Source organism: Nannospalax galili, unplaced genomic scaffold (genome assembly GCF_000622305.1).
Source record: "Nannospalax galili isolate Female #2095 unplaced genomic scaffold, S.galili_v1.0 scaffold1454, whole genome shotgun sequence".
NCBI lineage: Eukaryota > Metazoa > Chordata > Mammalia > Rodentia > Spalacidae > Nannospalax > Nannospalax galili.
In genome coordinates this window covers 56,562-82,608 of record NW_008334056.1, presented here as the reverse complement: position 1 = coordinate 82,608, position 26,047 = coordinate 56,562, and the positions used below count along the sequence as shown (strand labels likewise).

The window sequence follows — 26,047 nt, the reverse complement described above, 5'->3', positions numbered from 1 at the left end:
CCTGGCTCTTGTAGAAGACCTGGGTTTGGTTCCCAGAACCCACATGGTGGCTAACAACCGTCCTTAACTTCAGTTGCAGGGGGATGGATGCCCTCTTCTGACCTTTGCAGGCATTGCATGACATGGGTGCACGTACATACTTACACACATAAAAAAAATATATAAAATAGTTAAAATTTAAAAATAAACAAAAATTTACCTATTCAACTAGGTAATACATTTTTATGTTTCTCAATTCAAAAGGTACAAATTCAAAAGGATATGTAGTAACAGGTTGCTTACCTCTGGTCTCCAGATCCCTTCTATGTGTTCATAACTATTTTTACAAAAACATTTCATAAGTTCTGCCAATAAAGCATCATCCATCCAAGTGATGCAAGCTCTGCACTGAACTCTAACCTTTCCCCGGGATTCAAAACTACAATGCAAGGAATAGACTTTATTCAAGACAGTCAAGGCAGAACATAGTTACCAGCAGTGTGCTGAGTAAAACACAGTGTCTAGTTAAAAACTCTCGCATTTCATGGGAATTTTCCTGGTTTTACTCTTTGTTCTGCCCAAGGATGTCACATTTAGAGACCTGCGATCACAAATTTTAAGAAAGAAAATAACATTTTTAATTTGAAGGAAAAAGAATTACCTAAATGTTGGTTTCTGTCTGACTTGGTTCCTGTTTGGATTTTAATTTGAAGGAAAAAGAATTAGCTAAATGTTGGTTTCTATCTGACTTGGTTCCTGTTTGGATGATAAAACAGGTTATTCCTAAAATCCACATTGGTGCACCCAGTGGGGCGGGTTTCTTTGTTTCTGCATCTACCACAGAGCCACAGGCCTCATCTTCCTAATTCCCCTCATATCCACCTGATGGTCATGGGTTTAAACATTAAGAATAAAGTTTGTTACCTTTTTAGAGAAACTACCTTGGGAAGGGGTCTATTTTTTATCAAATGTATGTGTGTGAGTGTGTGTGTGTGTGTGTGTGTGTGTGTGTGAAAAAGAGAGAGAGAGAGAGAGAGAGAGAGAGAGAGAGAGAGAGAGAGAATATATATATAATGATAGCAGTGAAAAATGGGTTCGCAATGCCAAAAGTCTTCATTAAAAAAATCCCATGCCCAGGCGTGGTGGCACATACCTCTAATCCCAGCACTTAGGAGGCAGAGGCAGGTTGATCTCTGTGAGAACCAGACTCTACATAGTTGAGTTCCAGGCCATCTGGGGCTATAGGGAGACCCTGTCTCAAAAACAAACAAACAAACAAAAAAAGTCCCATGCCTTGAAGAGCACCCTGAGACTTATCTCAGGTGACCACAGACTGCTTTCCAAGCATGTTGTCACTTCATTACATAACTAAATATGTACAAATTCAAGTGATGCCCTTGTTCTTTAATGATGTTTACTTATGTTGCTGTGTGCATGTTAGTTCTACTTTCCAAGACTCTAACAAAACTAAAATCTTTTAATTTACTTTTATATAATTTAGAAATATGATAAAAACCAGAAGTCTTTGCAAAGTTCAAAAGCTTATCAAGTAAGCAGTTTTTCTTTTTTCTTTTTGGTCTTTTTGAGACAGGGTCTCCCTGGAGCCCCAGCTGTCCTGGAACTCACTATGTAGACCAGGCTGAGCAGTTCTTTTTGTTTGTTTGTTTTTTATTATTTTTATTTTATGTGTATGCGTGTATTGCCTGCATGTAGGTAAGTGCACTTGTGCTGTGCAATGCCTGCAGAGGACAGAAGAGGGTGTCAGATCCCTTGGAACTGGAGTTACAGACAGTTGTTAGCTGCCATGTGGGTGCTGGGATTTGAACCCGGGTCTTCTGCAAGAACAGTCGGTGTTCTTAACCGCTAAGCCATCTCTCCAGCCCTGAGTTTTTCTTTTTAAAGCGACAAGTAAATACGTTTCATGAAATAAGACCAAGGTGCTTGGTTTCTTTATTGTGCTTATATTTTTTGTGTAGTTTACAAAGTATTGCTTGTGTGACAAGAGGGAAAGATCTTAGGTAAATATTTAGGTGATCTACTCTAAATACAAAGTTATGTTCTATAATTAGACTCCCCACCAGGCAATGGAATGCTCTTGAGAAGCTGCTTTACAAGGAGAGATTGGGTACAACGAGCAGATGTCTGTCAGATGAGCTGGAAAACTGTGCTATCTTAATAGATCTAAAACTCACTGAAAATACACATTTTACATTTTACACTTTAAAAGGCATTGCCAATGTATAAATTCCAAAATCTGGAACATACATGTGGATTTTTGAATTCTGAAAATATTTTTGTACCTGAAAACATGTTTATATATGCTTTAAAATGTACAATTTAGGGGCTGGAAAGATAGGTGATTGATAAAGTGATAAAGTTGCTTGTTGTACAAAGACAGTTCAATCCCCAGCACTGTTTTTTTTTTTTTTGCTTTTTTTCATATTTTGATTCTTTTTTTAAATTTTTTTAAATTTAATAACTAAACGATTAGAAGAAGTATTTTATTACATCTTTAACATATTCAGTAACACATTCCAGAGCAAGGATACTTCTCTTTCAAAAGTGGCTGTAAAATTTTAAGTTCACAGTTGGGACAGAGTCTCCCTATAGATACAACTGGCCTAGAATTCACTATGTAGATGATTTAAAAAAAAATCTCCATTTCATTTTAGAATATGTTGTTCCTTGCAGAAAGACTCATTCTTTTTGCTACTAACACTGAGATGTTTGAGCATGCATCTCTAATCTGTATGTATCTGATTATTACTAGTCATAATCAGTTGCACTTGGATCCTTGGCGCCTGTGTACGTCTATAACGTCATTGGGTAGATTTCAATGGTAATGTTTATCACCTCTACTAATTAACATGATGAAAATTTTCCCCTCAAATGTAATACATTTTTTTTAGTTTGTTGATTTGTGTGTGTGTGTGTGTGCACGTATGATCATGAAATTGGCCCTTGGAATCATGTTCTGTTTCTATATTGCACATGGAAAATGATAAATTTGTAATTGTTTGCATGTGGAATAGGCTAAATTTCACATGAAACATTGTATTTAGATCCTAACTTGCACTTTTATACACACAGAAAGAAAAGAACATTCCATGGCTACATAAACACTAACATGTTAATTTTCAGATCTTTACCTCCTCCTTTCCCTCCACTAACCCAACCTCCCCTAAAAAAGAGAAACAGTTTCTTTTAACATTAAAAAAATTTTTCATAGATAGAAAAAGTTTCTGCCAGCATGGTGGCACACACCTTTAGTCCCAGCACTCGGGAGGCAGAGGCAGGCGGATCTCTGTGAGTTCAAAGGCAGCCTGGGCTATTTTGTGAGTTTTAGGACAGCTGGGGGTATAGGGGGACCCTGGCTCAAAAAAAAAAAAAAAGACAAAAAAAGTTTCTGATACATTCAGTTACACACACTAACTGTATAATATGGTCTGAAGTCAAGGATTTCCCATAACATTTTTCCCCTTTACTTATTACAATTCCCTCCTTCATCCTTAAGACAGGACAACTAAGGTTCAACAGTCTGTTCTCCTAAAATTTGCTATACTTTTACAGAATTCATTACTCCATCACTGTTTCAATTTCTGCACTTAATTATGGAGAATATGAAAAAGAAAAACTAAAATGAAGATAATATACTTTTAACAGTTTCTTTTCTAATTCCATTTAGTTATTGGGATCACATGTAGAGCTTTATTCTTTATTTTAAAATATAATATATAAAGAGACTTAATAGTCCCATGCATTTTCTGCATATTGATATCTGTGTTTTGATTCATTTAGACAAATATAGCAAGACACATTTATAAGGGTATATACCTTCCTCATTCAACCAGAAAATGTAAACCTTATCTACTTAGAAAAGTAGATAAGTTAATAAAATTCTTAATTTCAGATTTATGATGTGATTTCCTGTAAAATTTCTTTAAAATTTGAGGTTTCCTGAAATGATTTTAATGGATGTGGGAAGTACAAACATTTCTGCTCCAGGAAATGTTACACAGATAAAATATTTTAACCATTTAGCAGTTAATACCAAAAACAATAGTTCTGGTAAAAAGTTGGTCCTTAGCCAGGTATGATGGTGCACGCCTTTAATCCCAGCACTTGAGAGGCAGAAGCAGGTGGATCTTTGTGAGTTCAAGGCCAGCCTGGTCTACATAGTGAGTTCCAGGACAGCTGGGGCTACAAGGAGACCCTGTCTCAAAAAAAACCAAAAAAAAAAAAAAAAAAAGGTTGGTCCTTTTCATTATTTGGAATATATTTTATTTGCTCTTGAAAAAAGTCTTGGTACCAAGATTTAGGAGCCATATCCTTACAGACTAGAAGTCTGTTTAAACACAGGGGGTGATCTTATAGGTCAGTTTAGCCAGAGACAGCCCAGTGGGAGCCTATGATATAGAATGTTCATGAAATAATTGCAGTACTTTTATTAGGCTTGAAGTAGGTAGGCTAGGCTTCAAAATACACTCTCCACAGGAAATAAGAACCCTCAAAGGGTGACATATGTAAGTCATCTATTCTTTGTTAATTCAACTACCTCCCCAGAAATAAACGTGTGAGAAGACCATGTTCGGGAAGATTTTATTGGCAGTAACTAATTTCTTGCTTTCTGATAGCTGAGCCCCACATTTTCAAATGTAGTTAAGTAACAAAAGGGGTGGTGGCCTAATTCTTCCCTCCCATTAATGATCAGCTATCTATTTAAAGAATATTCAGGTAGGCAGAGTGAACTGGGGTATGTAAGGACAAAGTGTAAGCAAAGTCAACTTAATTTTTAAAAATATGGTCCTTTTTACTAACTCATTACAATTCTCAATTTAACCACTGAGGGCCTGCTCAAAGCGTACATTTTCTATAGCTGGAATGACAGGATCCTTGGTAGTACCAGGTAATGCTTTTGCTTGTCAGGGCATGGAACTGTTTGGTTGAGAAGGCATTAGTTTCCCAGGTACAGGTTGTGTAGTGATTAATTTTGTGCCCTTTTCTTAATAAGCAACACCAGGAACATCAGAAGAAAGACTGATTTTTATAGTGAAGCAATTGGGAGTTTGTTAACTGCCTTCTGAAAATCAGTGTGGAAGTAAGTAGTGTTGAAGGGGTCACTGCATGTTGTTTCTTTAACTGTCTTTGTCAATCAGCCATAGCAACTGCCAGAAACACGGGAATTAGGGTATGTTTTACAAATTCGTGTGTGGGACTGGCTCTACTCAAAGTTCAGGCTTAACTGTTTGGTGGCAAACTTCAGTGCTCTGTGTAGAGTAGCATAATCCTACAGTACTGGCTGCAGCTTACAAGAGGCTTTGGAAAAGGTGGGACCCCACAAGAGGCCAGAGAGGGCCATTCAGGACCCCATTCAAATTGGGGATACGAAAACAATGAGAGAGTCTTAGACCTGTCTCTTGAGGTAAATGGACTGGGTTGCTCAGGTCTAAGAGTTTGGCATAATAAACCAGGAACTGGGATCTAGAGGTTTCCAAGTTATAGAATATTTTTAAAGGCTCTTACCATGCCAGGCAAGACTCTCAAAGGGGGTTAGGTTGAGCACCCAGGTGCATTCTTCAGAGGAATCCCATTCTCTAAAGCTATCGTTTAGGTAGATCATCTCCCCACCACCACCCCCTCCGCCTCCTCCTTCACTTTCTGATTCTTAAGCTATCAGGAGAGGCAATTCTGGACCCATTAAAATAAAATAATAGGGAGCCAGGAAAAAAGTCAGAATTTAAGGCAGAACACAGTTGTATAATACTGGGAAATAAAAATAAAAATGAAAAAAAATCTCTTCACTAGGGTTATTTGTCTCTTAGTCCATCACACGTACAAGGCATGCTTCAGGACCACGCCTTGACATTCTTCACGGTTATGCTGTGTATTCTCCACTTACAAAGAAGATATTAGTCCTCAGAACCAGTTCAGCATATGAAAGTGTTAATCACCACTGGCCCAGGTCAGAGAATTTCCTTCAAATCTAGTTACTCAAAAAGAGGAGAGTCCTCATCTAAGCAAACTAATTCTTTTTTTTTTTTCATTTTATGTGTATGAGTGTATTGCCTGCATGTATGTGAGTGCACCCATGTCGTGCAATGCCTCAGAGGTCAGAAGAGGGCTTCGGATTCCCCTGGAACTGGAGTCAAGGACGGTTCGTAGCCACTATGTGGGTGCTGGGAATTGAACCCGGGTCCTCTGCAAGAGCAGTCAGTGCTCTTAACCACTGAGCCATCTCTCCAGCCCTTGCAAACTGATTCTCATAGTATAGTTTCCATGGGTAGTGATGCTATCTTTACTTTGTGCAAGTGACTTTGTTGGCAGTTGATAGCTATCTACTTGGCAATACAAAGAAACTTGGCAGCTGCCGTGTCCGCTGGTGGAGCTACTTTTGTGCAGTGGTTTTGATCTAGTATTATCAATGATCTCAGGTGTTCAAAGATCCGAAGTTTCCCATAGGTGGTGTAATACTGTTGGAAACTGATGACTCGGCAGTTGGCCTATCTGGAAAGGTAGCCTCAACTGTTTAAAAAAGACAGCAGCTTCATGGGCTAGACATGTAATTCAGTGCTAGAAAGCTTGCCTAGCATGAACAAGGCCCTGGATCTGAGCCCCCAGCCTGGACTCATGCTTGGGGGTTGCAGCCCACTACACCAAGCACCACAAAGCCCAATCTCTCATGTCCCATGGCAGCTCCACACCAGCTCCTTGACAACACCACTTCTGGTCAAGCCCTTGAGTGCCCACTTTAAAAAAAAAAATCAAATAAGAGGCTGGCAAGATGGCTCAGCAGGCAAAAGTACTTGCTGCCAAGCCTGACCACCTGAGTTCTAGCCCTGGGATCCATATGGCAAAAGGAGAGAACCAACTTCTGCAAGTTGTCCTCTGACCTCCACACACACCGTGTGTATTCACAAGCACGCATGCACACACACACACACACACACACACACACTCACACACACTCACACACATAAATAAATAAATGTAATAAGAAAATTTTGAGTTCTATACAATCATAAATTTGTAAAAGAAAGATAAATTAATAAAATGAAATCTTTTTTTTTTACAAATAAAAACACCTATAAAAAATTGGCTATTTTTCTAAAAGGCAAAGAAATTACGGAAAAAATATGGTTGGCCCAGAATTCAAATTTAACCTTTCTAGGACGGTTACTGTACAGATGAGGTGTTTACAAACATTTCTCAACTGGAATTCATTCAGTTAACAAAACCAGACACAACTTCCCCTTGTGGTTTACTGTGGAATAGGTGGGGCAAGTTTCAGCTTATTCCGTTTCTGCTTATTTCCAAAATAGCAAATATAAAAAGCAGAACTTGAGGGAAAATGACGGCAGAATTCAAATTTGCATCATCCTCGTTTGTTCTGTTTGTTTTTTAAGAAAAAGAGTTCTACTTTATTGCTAATGTACACATTATTTTTGGTAAGTTTGCGTCTATTTTTTGAAGACAAAAAATGAAATGATGATCTTGAAATAGAATGAAATTTTTTTTTTGCTATTGAAAAATAAGATATGGGGCTGGAGAGATGGCTCAGCAGTTAAGAATATTGGCTGCTCTTGCAAACAACCAGGGTTCGGTTCCCAGAACCCACATGGCAGCTAACAACCATCCTAAGTCCAGTTCCGACGCCCTCTTCTAACCTCCGTGGGCACTACACAACACAGGTGCACTTACACACGTGCAGGCAATATACTCCTACACATAAAGTTAAAATAATAAATAAAAAAGACAAAAGTAAGATATTTCAGCGTGCTCCCCACCAGGGTGTCTTGGTTTGTTTCCAAAGGGAAAAATTTAACCTTATATGTGTCCAACAATTATTTGTGTATGGTGTTGTTTATCTAACAGCATCTGACTTTCTTGAGTGTACCAGCCAGCCTGTCTTGACTCAGAGTCCTTGAGGAGGAATATCAGGTATGGAGGCAGAGCAATCCTCCTCTTACAGAGAAATGCCTTGTTTTATAGACAGGTGCTTCATTTGCATGGTTACAGTTAGCAAGTTACTATTCATTGGCATCTATCTACTCCCTCTTCATACAACCAAGTGCAGGAGTCTCTCTAACCACTGTACCTCATAAGAATTCAAACTACCACACAAAACACAAGGCTTATACCATAATAGACAGGTAGTTAAAATAGCATAATGAAAACTATTTTATTGATACATTATAAAAGAAATGGGCCTGGAATATTATCAATATTCATGATTTACTTACAGGGTAAAACGTTCCAGATGTTGAGTGATGTAGAAGGGCTCAGCCCACTGTGGGTGGTGCCACCCCTGGGCAGGTAGGCCTGTGTTGTATAAGAAAGCAGGTTGAGGACAGGTCAGGTTAGCAAGCCACCAGTAAGCAGCGTTCCTCCATGGCCTGTGCTTCAGCTCCTGTTTCCAGGTTCCTTCCCTGAGTTCGTTCCTTGGGCTCCCTAAGTGATGAACTGTGACCCAGGAGATGTAAGCCAATAAACCCTTTCAACCCCAAGGCAAACTAGAACAGAAGCGGACACTGATCTTGAACTTCTGATCCTCCTGTTTTGGCCTCCCAACCTCTCAAGTGCTATGATTGCACTCGAGGCAAGGTGTAACAGGCTGGAGTGCCTGAGGGGCACATGAAGGATCTGGAGACCAGGTAATCCTGAAAAAGTCCCCAGTGATGGGCATTCTGGGGCAGTGCTGCGTGCTTGCATCTGCCCACCCGACACAGACCACTGAAGAAAACTGTTGGTGTTCTTAATCCACTAAAGAGGAGGTGAGGCCAGTTTTACTTTTTGTTAGACACTGAAAGGCATCCATCTGTGACGTCCACCTCCTTCCTGTATTAGCTTCACTTCACTTCCTCTTCTCTCAGCTTTGTGTGTGAGGATGAAAACGTGCTCCGTGTTTTAGTTCGGGTTTGGCTTGATTACATTATTGTTAACAGGCTTAACATTTTCTCCAAACTTTCCATCTGTATTTCAAATGTCTCAGTTCTACCCCCTTTCCTATTTGGATTACAAAACAAAAGGAAAACAGGGGACTTTTAAAAACACCTGTACGTAGTATTTCCCTACTTAAATAGCATAAGTAAACATAAGTGGTTACTGCATTATAAAAAGGCAACCCAAACCAACAAGCGCACGCAGCAGTAAGAAAGATGTCCCTCCATCCCTCAGGTCTGTTATCTCCAAAGTTAACCTCAGAAAGAATTTTTTTTTAATTTCCCAAAGGTTTAGGACCCGCAGTATCTCCACATGAAAGCACAACCCAATGGAGGACTGTTTTCCTTCACTAACGCCTCTGAAGGCAAAGCATGGTACAAACTGCCAGCACTCCTCTCGTGTATCTTGGCCTGTGGACTGTCTCAGAGCCCTGCAGTCTCCCTTCCCTCAAAGCCAGGGTTCTGTCATTTCCTCAGGAAGGGAGCAAAACATCACAGAAGGAAACTGGCTTTATTTTCGCCCTTTGCATGCACATATGTCACAGGAGCTAGACGTGCTCAGAGTACCCTCTGAAACAGGTGACCCTCACCAACTTCAGGCAGTGAGTATGTCCCTTTTCTCCCTTAGAAAGAAGACATGCCTACTCTTTATGTGTTCAATGCTGTAACCCAAGAGACCATGCCAATAATGGAGAACACATCTATTCTTGGAAAAAAGGTGTCTGATCTGAGAACACTGGTAACTCTTAGATGTGGCTTCCCCATCAGTGTCTACTGCCTGCGGACACCGAAGGGACTGGAGATGTACGACTGCAATACCCTTGCGGACTACCAGACTGATATCGGTACTGCTCACCACACTTCATGTCAGCTGCCACTCAGCACCAGGCCTCCTTGACACCAGGTTTTGCAGCTTTTCAAGAGAAAATAGAAACCTAGATTTTTAAAATTCAGATTTTAGTCTTATTTACCTTAAAATAGTTGATACATTACATGGTATAAATACCAGAGGTATAAAAAGATGTATAGTGCTAAGTTTTCCTGGCTTCTTGGTCCTCCAAACATTCAGTCCCCTCCCTCACTATAGGCAACCATGATTACTATCAAGATTTAAAATCAGGGCTGGAGAGATGGCTCAGCAGTTAAGAACACTGGCTGTTTTTGCTGAAGACCCGGGTTTGGATCCTAGCATCCACATGGCAGCTAACAACTGTCTGTAACTCCAGTCCCAGGGGATCTGATGGTTTCTTCTGTCCTCGTCATGCATTACAAGACACAGGTTCACTTACATACAGGCAGGCAATATATGCATACACATAAAATAAAAATAATAATTTAAAAAACTTTTAAAGATTTAAATTCAAAGGTGCTTACAAATTAAGCCACAACAAATAAAGTTGTTGTTAAACTAGAATCTCTATAAAAGCACCAAAGGTATAAATTATCAATAGTTTGCTTTAGTGTCTGGGTCTGTAGATTAGAAATAAGGAAGATCTTGTAGCTCGGCTTATTCTTTCTTTAAAATATTTTATTTATTTTTATTTTGTGTGTATGAGTGCTTTACCTGCATGATGTAAATATACCACATCTGTGTAATGCCTGCAGAAACATCAGATTCTGGAACTGAAGTTGTGGTTGTTAGCTGCCATGGGTGTGGGAACTGAACCCAGGTCCTCTGCAAGAGCAGTCAGTGTTCTTAACCATTCAACCACCTTTCCTGCTCCTCCTGTTCCTCCTCCTCCTCTTCCTCCTCCTGTTCCTCCTCCTCTTCCTCCTCCTCCTCCTCCTGTTCCTCCTGTTCCTCCTCCTCCTCCCCCTCCTCCTGCTCCTCATCCTGCTCCTCATCCTTGTCATCATAGTCCTCCTCCCTTCTTCTTCTCCTTCTTCTTCTCCTCCTCCTCCTCCTTCTTCTTCTTCTCCTCCTTCTTCTTTTTTTGAGACAGGGTTTCCCTGTAGCCCCAGCTGGCCTAGAACTCACTATGTAGATCAGGCTGGCCTTGAACTCACAGAGATCCGCCTGCTTCTGCCTCCTGAGTCCTGGGATTAAAGGCGTGCCACCATGCCCAACCCAGTCCCTCTTTGTTTATCTAAAAAATATCCATATATGTGTCTGTGTCTGCATGTGTATATGTGCACATGTGTCTAGCTGCCCATAGAGGCCAAAAGAGGGCTAGAGTTACAAGTGGTTGGGAGTCACCTGATGTGGGTTCTAGGGACTGAACTCCAGACCTCTGCAAGAACAGCAAAAGCTCTTAATCACTGAGCTGTCTCTCCACCATACTTACTCTTTTTTTAAAAAAAAATTATCATTTTTATTTTATGTATATGAATGTACTGCCTGCATGTATGTAAGTGCACCCATGTCCTGCAATGCCCACAGAGATGGGAAGAGGGTGTCGGATCCCCTGGAACTGGAGTTACCGATGGTTGTTGGCCGTGATCTGGGTGCTGGGATTTGAACCCTGGTTCTCTGCAAGAACAGCCAGTGCTCTTAACTGCTAGGCCATATCTCCAGCCCCATTTGCTAATATCCTCAGGATGGATGGGCAAAACTAAGATGATTTCATCTTTTTTCTTGCAACATATATTTCAAGCATATGCAGAAGTTTAAGTACATACTCTTATTTTTTAATGCAGGTAGCATTAAAATTAAATATATATTATTCTGAAATTTGCTTTGTATCATCTCATTTTAAAATGTTTCCAGTTAAAACAAAACAGTGTGATATTGATACTGTAAGGATGAAAAGCTGCCTTAGCTGACTTAAATTTACTCAATAGAGAGATTACAGTCTCTCTTTAAATACTGTACACACCCAGCTCATATGTGCTATGGTTAACCAATAAGACAAGATAGAAGGTTTATTTTAACTGTACTAGAAAATGACTCAGACCTTAGAGAGATTATCACTTAAGGTGAATGATTCCTTGCTGGAAATGAGTACATCTCGTAGAGACTGTGTGTTGTATTTGTTGCAATGGAATTCGAGTTATCCTAACATATCTACAGGGCTCTGTAGGCATGCTTTAGGAAAACAGTTTTGTTTTCTATAACTGCAGAGTCTGCACTTACTGATACTTCTCCAAGATCTTGCACTTGCTCAGCAATAATTTTTCATGTTGTTTGAAAATGAAGGTCTAAAAAAACTCTGATATCAATTATTGTCCCCATCTTTTATCAGAACTGAAGCTGTAGGCTCACAAAGGAAATAAGGGAATGGGACTTCAGCTTCCTACTGTTCCTGGAACATAACTAGCATTCCCAAAGCAGTCAGCCCACCTTCTTTTAACCAGGGAGTGAAGGAATCCTTGTCCAGCATTCTCTTCTGGACTCTACCTCTCCACTCTCCACTCTCCACTCAATGAACCACCTCTGTTGCTATCTGGAGTTGAACTTTGGATCATTCTCTAAAAGCCATGAAACATAAAAAAGTTCAATCCAGGTTGAAAACCAAAGATATAAGCATCTCAATTAGTCACTGTACATACCAGCAGCTCATTCAGAAGTATATAAAACTGCTTCTATACCCTAGGCATTTACACTAACGTGGTAGGAAAGAGGCATGGGTATACCTTCAGTTATCCACTAAGCCAGGTGGATGGAGGCTGAAGGGCTCACAAGAAGGCATTCAGGAGAATGTGAGCATGTGAACAGAGCACACAAAGATGCAGACTGGGGATCATCTGAGAGGAAGAATGGAAGACATTTCAGGCTTCCAGCCCAGGAGGAGAATTCAAGCCACAGTCCTATAAAGATGGAGTGACTGAAAATAAGAGATTTCTCTAAAGAATGAAGGAACTTTACTGACAACACAGTGAAACACAGTGAGCACAGACTGAGGAAGCCCCCAGTGACGTGACAGAGTGCAGGCTCCTCCATTCCGAAACAGCACACATGTCATAAGTGTACGTGCTACGAAAAATGGGTAGGAATGAGGAGAACCTGGAAATAGGACTATCTGCTAACTGACAGTGTTAATGATCCCCATATTGACTCATTGTATAGTAATGAGACAGACAGAAACATGAGAAAAAGAAACAGAAAGTCATGCTGAATTTAAGAAAAAAACTTTAAAAGGAAGTAATTCATTCTACAAACCTAGCTTTACTCTGATACCAATACTAGTTAAAGTTGCAACAACAACAAAAAAATTATACTTCAATTTCCCTGAAGAATGAGGGCATAAAAATTCCCAGTAAAATTATTGTAAACAGAGCCAGGCATGGTGGCACATGCCTCTAATCCCAACACTCAGGAGGCAGAGGCAGGTGGATCTCTGTGAGCTCAAGGCCAGCCTGGTCTATATAGAGAGTTCCAAGCCAGCTGGGGTTAAAGGGAGACCCTGTCTCAAAAAGACCAAATAAATAATAAATAAATAAATAAATAAATAAATAAATAAATAAAGGAACTGGGAAGATAGTTTAGCCCCTAAAGTATTTGCTATGCTAGCACAAGGTCTTGAATCTGAATCCCCAGCATCCATGTAAAAGCCAGGTACAGTAGCATATATCTACAACCCCAGTACTAGAGAGGCGTAGACAGGCAGATCCCTGGAGCTTGCTGTTCAAACTTCCTGAATCAGTGAGCTACAGGTTCACTAAGAGACCCTGCCTCAAAAAAATAAGTGGAGGGCAGCTGAGGAAGACACCTGAGATCAACCTCTGGCCTCCACTTACATAAACATGAATGCATACTTGCATGCACATGTGCACACACACAAACACACAGGCACACATAAACACATACACAAGGGCACATTAAGGGACTGGAGACATGGCTCAGCAATTAAGAGCACATATTGCTCTTGCAGGGGATCCAAGCTCAATTCCTAGCACCCAATGTCCCAGCACCCAGCACTCACAACTGCCTATAACTCCAGCTCCAGGGGATCCAGTACCCTCTCCTGTTCTCGATGGGCACCCACACTCACATGTGCACATACCTCCACACAGACACACACATATATATTCATTAAAGCTAAAATAAATCTTTTTTTAAGACACATTAAAAAGATCATACATTATTTTCAAGTTGATTTCATTCTAGGGATGCAAGGATGGTTCAACATAAACAACTCAATAAATGTAAAATAACACATAAATAAACACGGACAGAAATCACATGCTCATCTCAATAGACACAGAAAAGTCCTTTGACAAAGTTAACATCCCTCCTGATAAAAGCCCTGAAGAAATGTACCTCAACATAAAAAAGGTTATGTAAGACAAACCTATAGCCAATATCATACTAAATGGGGACAAACTGGAAATCATTTTGTGCTGGATAGATTTTCTTGTCAACTTGTCAACTCTGTCAAACTCTGTTGTATTGTACAAGAAAACAGGTTGAGCAGAGGCCAGGGGAGCAAGCCAGTAAGCAGTGCTCCTCCATGGCCTGTATTTCAGCTCCTGCCTCCAGGTTTGTGCCCTGAGTTCCTACCTTGGGCCCCCCACCTCTTTTTTTTTTTGCATTAAGACATTTATTCTGTCCCAGGACACTGTTCCAGAGGGAGGGAGTGGCTGTGCAGCCCTGGATCCCTCCCAGCAGGTCTCGTCCTTGGAGCTTGGCTCACTGAGTCCCTGTGGCCCAAGTCTAGCTGTGTTCACCCAAGTTCTGAGCGATGGCAAGCACTTTGGAGTATTCGCCGTCCCTCCGGCGCAGGCTGCTGGGGATAGGTATTTTAATTCGGGTCCCTACAGGGTTCCCATTGTCCTCAATGAGGACCACGTTGTTGGAGTTAAACCTGGGGGTCATTTGGGGGCCAGACATGTGATGCCCCACGATGAGAGCCTTCTTCTTCTGACCCTTGATAGCCAGCAGGATCTGGTCGCCCACCTTGCCCAGCCCATTCTTGTTATAGACATGGATGCACCGAGGAGGACAACGGTATGGAGTGTTCCCCAGGGCACTGTTGTCCACCACACACATCCGAGATGTAAGTCAAATAAACCCTTTCCTCCCAAAGTTGGTATTGGTCAGAGTGTTTTGTCACAGCAATTGAAGGCAAACTAGAGCAGAAATTGGTATCAGGATCATGGGGTTTTCCTGTGACAGACCTGACCCAGTTGTTTTTGGGAGGATTATAGGAGTGTTTAGAACTTTGGGCTGGAAACAAAGCCATTGAGTGCTTTGAGTTTGGTGAGCTGTTGCTGTGGATCTTAAAACAGTTATGTTGAAAGGGGTGTAGACAATGGAGGTCTGGCTTGTGAGGCTTCAAAGGGAGGTGGAGACTATGAGGGCCGTTTGTATGATACTTTGGACTGAGAACCTGTGGTTTCTGGTTAGCTGGGGCTGAAGAAGCTTAGGTGTGCCTGATTCTTACCTTTTGAAATAAGACAGTACTTTTTTGGATTTTACGGGAGTTCACAGTTAAGAGACTTTTAAAAGGGGCTTTGAACTCTTAAAGTGTTTGGATTTTGAAGAACTGTGGAACTTTTAAAGTTGTACTGTCTTATGTTGTAACATTAATGTTAATATCATATCTTGGTAGCAAGAAATGGAACGTTTGTGGTTTACTAGTGATGTATTTGTATCAAGTTGACAAGGGATCAATTGTGCTGAATAGTTTTTTTGTCAACTTGACACACCTAGATTGAAGGAGTCTCAACTGGGGAATTTCCTCCATTTGGACTGGCCTGTGGCCATGTCTGTGGAGTATTTTCTTGATTGTTGAGTGATGTGGGAGGGCTCAGCCCACTTTGAGTGGTCCTGCCCCTGGACATGTGGTTCCGTACTGTATTAGAAGGCAGGTTGAGCACGGGCCAGGGGAACAAGCCAGTAAGCAACATTCCTCCGTGGTCTGTGCTTCAACTCCTGCCTCCAGCTTCCGGCCCTGAGTTCCTTCCTTGGGCTCCCTCAGTGATAAACTGTGACCTGGGAGATATAAACCAAATAAATCCTTTCCTCCGCAAGTTGGTATTGGTCAGAGTATTTTGTAACAGTAGTTGAAGGCAACACATTTCTTCCAAAGTCAGGAACAGGACAAAGGTGCCCACTTTCCGCTCATTCAATATGTGCCTGAAGTCTTCACCAGTTCAGTAAGAGAAAGAAAATGGACAAAAATAGGGAAAAAAAGAAATCATAGTATCCGTATTTGCTGATGACATAATCTTATACTTAAGACTCTAAAGACCCCACCAGAAAACTCTTCAACTTGATATAAACTTGCAACAAAATAGCAAGATACAAAGTCAATATACAAAAACCAGTAGCCTTCATATATTTGACTAATGAACTCACTGACAAGGAAATCAGAAAAAAATACCATTCCCCATAGCTTTTACAAAATTAAACTGGGGGGCTGGAGAGATGGCTCAGTGGTTGTTCTTGCAGAAGACCCAGGTTCAAATCACAGCACCCACATGGCAGCTAACAACTGTCTGAAACTCCAGTCCCAGGGGATCCAACAGCCTCTTCTGACCTCCACAGGCATTGCATGATACAGGTGCACTTACTTACATGCATATACATAAAATTTTTTAAAAATACTATTTTTTAAAAAAGTTTAAAAAAAATTAGACTACCAGAAAAACAACACAAAAGGAAAAAAAAAAGTAAACTACCTAGTAATAAATCTAACCAAGGAGGTGAAAGCCCTCTGCAATGAAAACTTTAGGGCCCTAAAAAGAAAGTAGATACTAGAAGATAGAAAGACCATCCATGGTCATGGATCAGCAAAGTGATATTATGAAATGGTTATATTATCAAAAGTGATCTACAGATTCAACACAATCTCCATCAAAATTCCAATGCTATTCTTCAAAGAACCAGAAAAAAAAGCCTAAAATTCATATGGAAGCACAAAAGACCCACAATAGCCAAAATAATCTTAAGCAGAAAAGATGGGAGATGAAAACTACCTAGGTAGCTATCAACAGATGAATGAATAAAAAAATGTGTAGGGGCCAGGTATGATGGTATAGACCTTTAATCTAGCACTTGGGAGGCAGAGGCAGATGGATCTCTGTGAGTTCCAGGCCAGCCAAGGTTACATAGTGAGATCCTATCTTAAAAAGGAAGGAACAAAAAAAGTATACTTTTAACGAGGGGAGGAAAGGGGGAGGGGAGAAGCGAGCTCTGTAAATTCCAGGCCAGCCTGCTCTACATAGTGAGTGCTTCCTGGCCAGCCAGGGCTACATAGAAAAAAAAAAAAAAAAAAAAAAGAAAAAGAAAAAGAAAGAAAAGAAAAGAAAAGAAAAAAAGGAAGGAAGGAACTGTGTCAAATATGTGGAAATGATGTTTTCAATATGGACATGCTCTGGACAGATGACCTTTATTTAACCTTGTAACCAGAAAGTTAATCTGGCTGCCTCCCTATGCGTTGTTGGACAGGGAGTCCCCGGAGACCCTCAAGACATTATAGGCAATGCCACTGCTGCTTGTTTGTCCACCAGAGCTAGATTTTAAGACCCTATTGCTGAAAGCCTCACATGTTCTGGTCACAGGACATTGAAAAATCAAGCTGAAACTGAGCTAGAAGCTTCTTCTCTGCTGTCGATCCCTCATAGTGCCAGGTGCAATGCAGGATGCTGGGGGAGAATTGCCATCAATAGTATCAATCAGTTGTGGTCCCTGTGTGTTACACTACTGAATGACTAGGCAAGACGTGCCCATTGGTGCAACAATGGCATGTCTGTTATAGGGTTTACCAACCACTTTCTGATCAGATTTGAGGCCTGCACCACATGAGAGAATTTGTATCTGGCAGTATAAACCTGCTCAAAAGTCCGTGGCTGGAGAGGTCAAAGGCTACCACTGTTTTGCTGAATGGACATGAAATGCCCATCAAATTGCCTTCTAAATAATTATGTGTATGCCCATGGGTTAATGTCTCGGTCAGCTTTGGCCAGAGAAGCTTCTTTGTGCAGTGAGCAGCTCCTACTGCAGGGATCCCTAATTAGTCACCATAATGACAAGAAATGACTGTTGAATGCTCATCCATAAATAGGACATCTATATCACCCCCTCCAAGGTTCAGGGAGCAACGCAGAAGAGAAGGCAGAAAGAATGTAAAAGCCAGAGAACAGGGCAGAATATTGTGGAATGCTGACTTCTGGGTAGGACATGACCACTGTGTTCTTGAATGCTGAACATCTGTGATTATCTGCACAAGGCCTGTGCAATATAAACTCCATAAACATCCTGTCACGGAGAAGGAAGGTTGTGAGGCCCCACCTCTTTTCGAGGATCTATAGCTAGTTTATGGTTCCTGGGGGAAGAAAGAGACATTTTCTTAGTGATGTAATCATGGGGAATATGTCCATTTAAATAACCCCTCACTCATGCTCCTGTAAGCAACCCTAATGAAACTTACTGGGTCACTAATAATTACCTAAATATTTTTAATGGCATGAAAGTAGAAGAGTTAGGAAGAGGGGAGAGACAGTGGGAATTGATGGCAGACAAGAGAGCATATGATATAATCAAAATACATTGTACACATATATGAAAATGTCAGAGACACCCATTACTATTTATAATTAATATATCCTAGGAAAAGTATTGAGAAAAGAAATTGGGGAATAAAAATTTTTGGTGATAGAGCACTTAGTAACTAATTTATCAAAAATATATCAGGTTAAATATCTTAACATTGATAATTTTGTTTTTTGAAACTAAATGGTATGTCACAGAGATTTAACACACACACACACACACACACACACACACTTATGTACATTTCTCTGCTTATTATCCTGTCAACATTTTATGTATACCTATAAACTGGCAAACTGGCATTAATCCTTTCTGGAACAAGATACGCCTAACAAAAGAATAAATGAATGAAGACTTTCTTCCTTATGGCCTTATAGCAGTTAGCAGTTTTCATTGTAAATGCCTCACTCGTTTTTTAAAGTTTTTTTGTTTGGGATTTTTGGTTTTTTTTTTAATATTTTTTAATTTTATGTGTATGAGTATATGCCCACATGTATGTAAGTGCACCTATGTCATGCACCTATGTCATGACCGAGGAGGTCAGAAGAGAGTGTTGGATCCCCTGGAACTGGAGTCAGGATGGTTGTTAGCTGCTATGTGGGTTCTGGGAACTGAACCCATGTCTTCGACAAGAGCAGCCAGTGCTCTTAACCTCTGAGCCAGCTCTCCAGCCCCTATTGTATTTATTTTTTTAAGAAACCAACTTAGGGGTGGAGAGATGGGTCAGCAGTTAAAAGACACTGGCTGCCCTTGTAGAGGATCCAGGTTCAGTTCCCAGCACTCACATGGTGGCTAACAACCATCTGTAACTCCAGTTCCAGGGAATCCAGTGCTTTCTTCTGACCAAGACTTAAAGGTTAAGTGACCTCATTGAGGTCATACTGTCAGTTAAACAGTAATCATACCCACAATTGGGTTCTTTCCAACAGTTTTTACTGACAATGCTTTTACTGATGCCCTTTAAGTGCTGATCAATGTTTACTTCTCTTTTTTTTTCGTTTGGAAGCCCAAACCAAAGAAATGCTTTCCACAGGAAGAAAAGGCCCAAATTAGGTAGGCAGATGTTGAACTCCTCCATATGAATCAGGCATCCAGAGCCACACTGTCGCTCACCTCTGCTTTCTGCTGTGCTCTAGGTAATGGTGGAGCAGTTTGCAAGTGGAGATTAGTCAGGTGCAGGTTTGCAAAGCTCATATCATTTTGTATGTCTCCTTAAAAATGAAAAGAATCTAAAGTTAATGGATTAGAACACTCCCGTGGGTCTGAAGTTCAAGTCTTGGCTTTACTCTTTTCAGTGATAAATCGGGATGTTTTCTAGAGCAGCATCATTTTTCAAATAAATTTCTGTTTTCCAACAGATTTCCTTAGCTTATGGAGGAATTAAATTGTGCAACAAAGAAAGCATTATAGACCATAAAGAATGAATTGACTCCCCAGTAACTTGCTAACTTGTTAAGAGATTCTTTGGCTATTTAGAAGTTGAGCATTAAGAGAAAACTATCAATTGTTATCTTTGTTCTTTGAGAAATTAACATTGCTTTACTACAGGGGACTGAATTGAAAACTGTAACATCTACATTTGCTAACAGACAGGATATTAATGTAGAATAAAATACAAGCTCAGTGAATGTTGCTCTACCAGATATTAAGCATTGAACTAGCTGTATGAGACCTTGAGGCCAGGAAAGGACAGATGGGCTGGAAAAAAACATCCATCAGACATCTGGTAGAAGAAAGTTAGCCTCAAATAAGTCCTGCTTGTGGGAATCCTAGGCTAGGCAGAGGTGTCATCAACTGGTAATCATAAGGAAAGGAAGCAGAAGATGACCCTCAGGGCAATCCAACAGGGACTGGGTGGGGGTGAGCTGTTACTATTTCTGTAGGAATGAATGAATGAATGAATGAATGAATGAATGACACAGAAGCAGGAATCAGACCAGCCGATTGCTGACCCTGGAAATGCTGAAAACACACAACAGATTTTATCCCTGAGACTGGGGTGCAGAGTGGGAAACTTGGAGATGGTTCTTCAGTCCTAAAACCAACAAGGTGGGGTGGGGTTCTAGCACTCATGACATGGTGCCCAAAGTGGGGATTGGTCTGGCGGGGGACAGGATGAGTCTGGGCACTTCTGAGCAGGATGGACAGGAATGTCACCACAGGCCCACGGAATCTCTGAACTGCTGCTCTGGAATCTTTTACAAGGTCCCTCCTTCTGTAATTAAGACTGTTTCCCATTCCTGGAGCCCAGCTAGGCCTTCAAGAGAAAACTGCCTCAGCTACTGAGGGTCAATGAGTCTAGACTATAAGCCTAGGCCAAAGCTTTCCACTGCTCATCAGTGATATTCACAGTAAATAAAAACAGCAAATCATTTAGGTTAGGAGATAAAATAAATGCACTTGAAACAACATTTAAAGTCTCTGTGTTCAGGGGCTGGAGAGATGGCTCAGTGGTTAAGAACACTAGTTGTTCTTGCAGAAGATCCGGGTTTGAATCCCAGAACCCACATGGTAGCTAACAACTGCCTGTAACTCCAGGCCCAGGAGATCTGAGAGCCTCTTCTGACCTCTGCGGGCATTGCATAACATGGGTGCACTTACCTACATGCAGGTGATAGATGCATACACATAAAATAAAAATAAATAATTTTTTAAAAAGTCTCTGTGTTCAGTGCTACTCATGAAAATTAAACTTTTTATTTGTTTTGTTTTTATTTGCTAATTAGCATGCAAAGCAATAGCTTTCTTTACGGCATTTTCATACATACTTAGATTTGTCTTTTTTTTTTTGGTTGTGAGCTTGAGTCTTTAATGGTGGCACCAGCTCTCCAGGCCACATACTTAGTTTTTAAAAATTATTTATTTTGTGTGTATAAATCTTTTAGCCTGCAAGAATGTAAGTGTGCCTGTGTCATACAATGCCCTCAGAAGTCAGAAGAGGACATCAGATCCCCTGGTACTGGAGTTTCAGATGGTTGTGAGCTGCCATGTGAGTGGCTGTTGTTAGCAGCCAGTGCTCTTAGCTGCTGCAGCAGTTCTCCAGTCCATGTGTTTAGTTTCGATTGATTCTCTACACACACACCTGCTTCTCCCATTGCCCTGCCCACTTGTACTTTTCTGTCCCCAGTACTCTTCTTTCTATCTATGTCACATGGGTTCTATTGCTGTCCACACCCCCCTTCCTTTGGACTTCCCCACACAATGGGCTGCTTTCTTGACTCATGAGCTCTGCCCACAATCCCATATAAATATAAAAAACAATATGAACTACATGACAGAGACCATGTGGCATTTCTCTGAGTCTGGGTACCACCCTTGAACGGAATGATTTTCAGTTCCATTTTCCTAACATTTTCATACTTTCATTTTTCTGTATGGCTATATAAAATTCATAGTGGGGCATGGTGGCACATCTCAGGGCATGGAGACCCTGTCTCAAAAAGGCAAAATAAAATTCTATAGTATATGTGTACCACATTTTCATGATCCATTCATCTGTTGATGGACATCTAGGCTGGTTCCATTTCATCATTTCTGTGAAGAGAGCAGCAACAAACATGGATTTGCAAGTATCTCTGTAGTAGGAAATAGAATCCTTTGGGTATGTCCAGGAGTGGTATGGCTGGGTCACATAGTTCTATTTGTGATTTTTTGAGAAACCTTCACACTGATGTCCATAGTGGCTGCACCAACTGTAAATAAGGGCTCCTGGTTCCCAGCATCCTCCACAGCATTTGTTTTCTTGATGACAGTCATTCTGACGGGTTCAAGCAGTTTTAATTTGCCTTTCTCTGATAGTTATGAATGTTAAACACTTTTAAAGTGCTTTGATTTTTTTGGTCATTTGTATTTATTCATTTGAGAACTGCCTGTTCAGTTCATTGGCCTGAACTAGATAACAAAGGCTAGTCCCCGAAGACAGTTTTTCCTTAAAACTAACAAAATAACTTTTTTTTTGGTCTTTTTGAGACAGGGTCTCCTTGTAGGCCCAGCTGGCCTGGAACTTTCTATGGATACCAGGCCAGCCTCCATCTCAGAGATCTATCTGCATCTGCTTCCCAAGTGCTGGAATTAAAGGCATGTGCCACCATACTTGGCCCTCAAAATAACTTTGTTTCCTCATTTATTTCCAGTACTAGAGATAGAACTCAGGGCCTCATGCTTGCTGGGCAAGTACTCTGTTATTGAGCTGTATCCCAAGCCCCCAAAGGACATTTATATAGGGATTATGTGGCTACTTTGAACATTCTTTGGACATTTGAATTTATCCTTTAATATCTAGCAATATTAGCTAAAATACACGCAATGGCTAGATACCTGAACCAATGTCACAGGCACAGAGTTCTCCCCTCTGTGTACTTCCCACACACCCCTGCCACTAACCAGTTTGGTTACCTTTGAATCAATGTGATAGACTTGGTAGTAGGAACTGAGTTGTGTGGACCAGCTTACCTGTACATCTTTGTACAAAGTAGCATCTCACATCACCCTGAACTTAATCACTGCAGTAGTACAGAGGGAAAGAGGAAAGGCTGGGGATGAGCTCTTTGCTAGTGTTCTGTATGTAGAAGATGATGTTCAATTAAAAAGTCAAAAGAAGAGATCAAACGTAGCCAATCCTTTGCTCTCCAGAAATAGCAATTATCCTAGATGAGCCGATTAGAGTCTTACTTGGAAATGAATACAACACAGATGATAGCAACAAGGGCACAGGGGCCAAATTCAGTTCCTAATTCCACTAGTTGCTAGTATATAAACCCTGGGAAAACGACTTGATCTCTCAGTGCCCCAGATTATTCAGCTGTGAAGGAGAAAAATTCTACCTATCACTTAGATCCCTTAGAGTTGTAAATTATAAACTAGTTATTCATGAAAAACACTATGATCCTTCCTCTCTCTCTCTTTCTCTCTCTCTCTCTCTCTCTCTGTGTGTGTGTGTGTGTGTGTGTGTGTGTGTGTGTGTGCGTGTGTTACTGAGGATCAAACTCACAGCCTTGCAAAGAGCCTTATTTCCAGCATGTTTTCTTGTAAAATCTTGGAACAGGACAGAAAGCTGTGGATAAAGCCCAGTGGTAGTATGTATGCTTGCCTTCTAGCTGACATTCCCAGTCTTCCAATCTTCCCTGAACTTCCCAGCCTTTCAATCTTCTGGGTCACAGGACCCAGAATTCCTCTTTCTCCAAAGCAACTCTTAGAAACTTGAACCTGTCTTCCAAATCAAGTCATAAAGCCTAGAAATACTACTGTACCCTTTCTGTGTAAAAGGCATCCATAAGGAAAACCTGTCACCTGCCTTGCCTGATAGTAGGTCATAAGAGGCATCCAGAGGTTCTACCCTACATCTGGCAGAAAGGAGTGTTATACAGTAAGGCCAAGAAGAATATGGAGAGACAGGTCTTGATGGATCCTACCCCCTCATTCTTTTACCATTAGATCAAACGCATTTTGGCCAATCACACTGACCACATTTCTACATGGCTGTCCATTCTTCATCAAACTTAAGCATAAAAAGTTTTCCCAGGGTCTTTGGGTCTTTATTTCTGAAGGATTTGCATTATGTAAAACTGTGTTTAGCAAATTTCTTGTTTTTTCTCTGATTAATCTGTCTTTTATCAGCAGAGTGTTGACTGTGACCCCCACAAATGACAAATTGGTATTTACCTTTCTGTCCATGCATTATATATATATTTATTATTCATTATTATTAGCTTTGAGTTATGAAATGTGCAGTCTGTCCTGAGTAGGAGTAGAAATGAAAGATGCCATAAAATAGGGTTGGGTCATGGCAAATCAATTTTACCTGCATGCCAAAGCTGTGACAGAAAAGAAGCCAGGAGAAGCAGAAGCAGCCTGTCAGTAGAAAGACATTAGAGTAAGGTCCTGGGGCCCAAGAGGGTGTAGCCCCAAGAGGTGCCTTAGCGCCTAAAGCACACAAAACCCATTGTCTTACTGTGTAACAAACTCTATTCTCTTTAAGGACTTCTTACAACCCATGGATATAGCAAGTGAGGGCCCACAGACTGAACAAAACATGATGCTTGGTTCAAAGAGTGCTCTATTGGTATTTGTAAACTGTCAATGTAAAACAGCAATGTATACTCAGATGGTTTCAATACATATATGGGCATGTACGGGAGCCAAGAAGCCCCTTAACCTATTCGGAGAGGTAAGTGGAAGGTGGGAAAGGCTTTCGGGAGGGCATGATGTCAGGGATGTATCATAAAGTATCAGCAGGAGAGTATATGGAAGAAGTCAAAAGAGGTCAACAAAGAGAAGGGGAGGCTGTGGAGAACTCTCTGAGTAGCTATAGGTGAGAAGTCATCAAGCCTAAAATGGGGCCAGGTTAGTGGGGACAGGCAAGGAAACAGAATTCTTAAACATTTCTGAGGCTCACTTGTCAATGCTACATTGTTATTTAGATCTTACCTTCATAAAAGGATCGCAACACAGTATGGGGTAACTAATGTAACTTCAAGGGGGTTCCCCCAAAATCAGCAACACTGAAAGGTTACTGCACACAGAAAGACCAAAAGTATTTCAAAATCAAATGTCACGAACCTGAGCGGTTCTGGAAGTGTTTGCTGTGTTGCATTGTGCAGCCTCGAGGTGATCTTGGTTCTGAGCACACGATGCATGGCCATGCCATGGCACCAAACCAGTAAATGCTGCTTGAAATGCCCCAGCTGAGCTCTGAGACTAAGAGTGTTATGAATTTCAGTGCGCTTACTCTGCATACAATATGTTCTGTGCTATCAGAAAAATAATGGTCTATACTTATGGAAAATAAAGTCTTGTTTCCTGACATAATTCCTCCTCATGCAAGTTTTAAATTCACATATCTTTGGATTGTAGTGTGTGAGGATGAATGTTTGATTGTTAAAAACTTCTGTTTGAGTTGCCTGATTTTCATTTTAAAAAATGTTAAATGAGCTAAGCAAGGTGGTACATGCCTATAATCCTAGTACTCAGGAGGCAGAGACAGGCAGATCACCGCAAGTCTGAGACCACCCTGGTCTGTGTGTGGCAAATTCCAAGCCAGGCAGAGCTACAGAGGGAGCTCTTGACTGCCCACCCCCCTAAAAAAAGAAATAAAAAAAAAAAAAAACATTAAATAGGAAACTGAATAGATGGTTTAGTCAGCAAAGTACTTGTCACACAAGCATGAGGGTCCAGGTTCAGATCCCTAGTACCCATAATGAAGCCATGTGCAATGGTGTGTGTCTTTAACCTCAGCACTGGGCCACAGGAGGAGTTACAGGCTTGCTAGCCAGCTAGTCTGCCTGAATTGGTCGGTTTTGGGTTCAGTGAGAGACCCTGTCTCAAAAAATAAGGTGGAAAAGAGATTAAGACCCTTAATGTTGACATCTGGCCTCCATATCCATGCATGCGCCTGCACACACGTGTGCACACACAGGAACACACACATGTGTGCGCACACAGGAACACGATGTGTGCACACACAGGAACACACACGTGTGCACACACACATAAATTTTTTAATGAATTTTGCTTGGGATTAAGGACAGAATTTCCAATGGTTTCTGAAATGGCAGTAAACATACATCTACCATTTTGTACTACATAGTTATAGGAAACTATTTGGCAATAACTGGTTAACTCTGAAAAATGTTGAAAATGGTCTACATTTGCATTAAATATTCAGTCAAGATTTCATTCTTTTTTTTTTTTTCAT

The 26,047-nt window shown here is 40.8% G+C and overlaps 3 protein-coding genes across 3 annotated transcripts in view; 1 reads left to right on the top strand and 2 right to left on the bottom strand.

The window, feature by feature from the left end:
• Positions 1 to 26,047, top strand: part of Ankub1 (ankyrin repeat and ubiquitin domain containing 1) — a 43,520-nt gene that overhangs the window by 5,054 nt on the left and 12,419 nt on the right. Inside the window, exon 3 of the mRNA XM_008828999.1 lies at positions 9,547 to 9,763. Within this exon, the coding sequence (XP_008827221.1) occupies positions 9,547 to 9,763 (217 nt within the window). The remainder of the gene's footprint in view (positions 1 to 9,546; positions 9,764 to 26,047) is intronic.
• On the bottom strand, positions 5,024 to 5,599 carry Dcaf16 (DDB1 and CUL4 associated factor 16). Its single transcript, XM_029561558.1, is given in 4 exon segments — positions 5,024 to 5,268; positions 5,271 to 5,369; positions 5,372 to 5,446; positions 5,449 to 5,599. Coding segments are annotated over 4 exon segments (570 nt in total).
• On the bottom strand, positions 14,512 to 14,856 carry LOC103730744 (39S ribosomal protein L14, mitochondrial-like; the record flags this gene model as incomplete). The annotated part of the gene is made up of 1 exon (XM_008829012.1): positions 14,512 to 14,856. A coding segment is annotated over one exon (345 nt), but the record flags the coding sequence as incomplete, so codon positions are not given.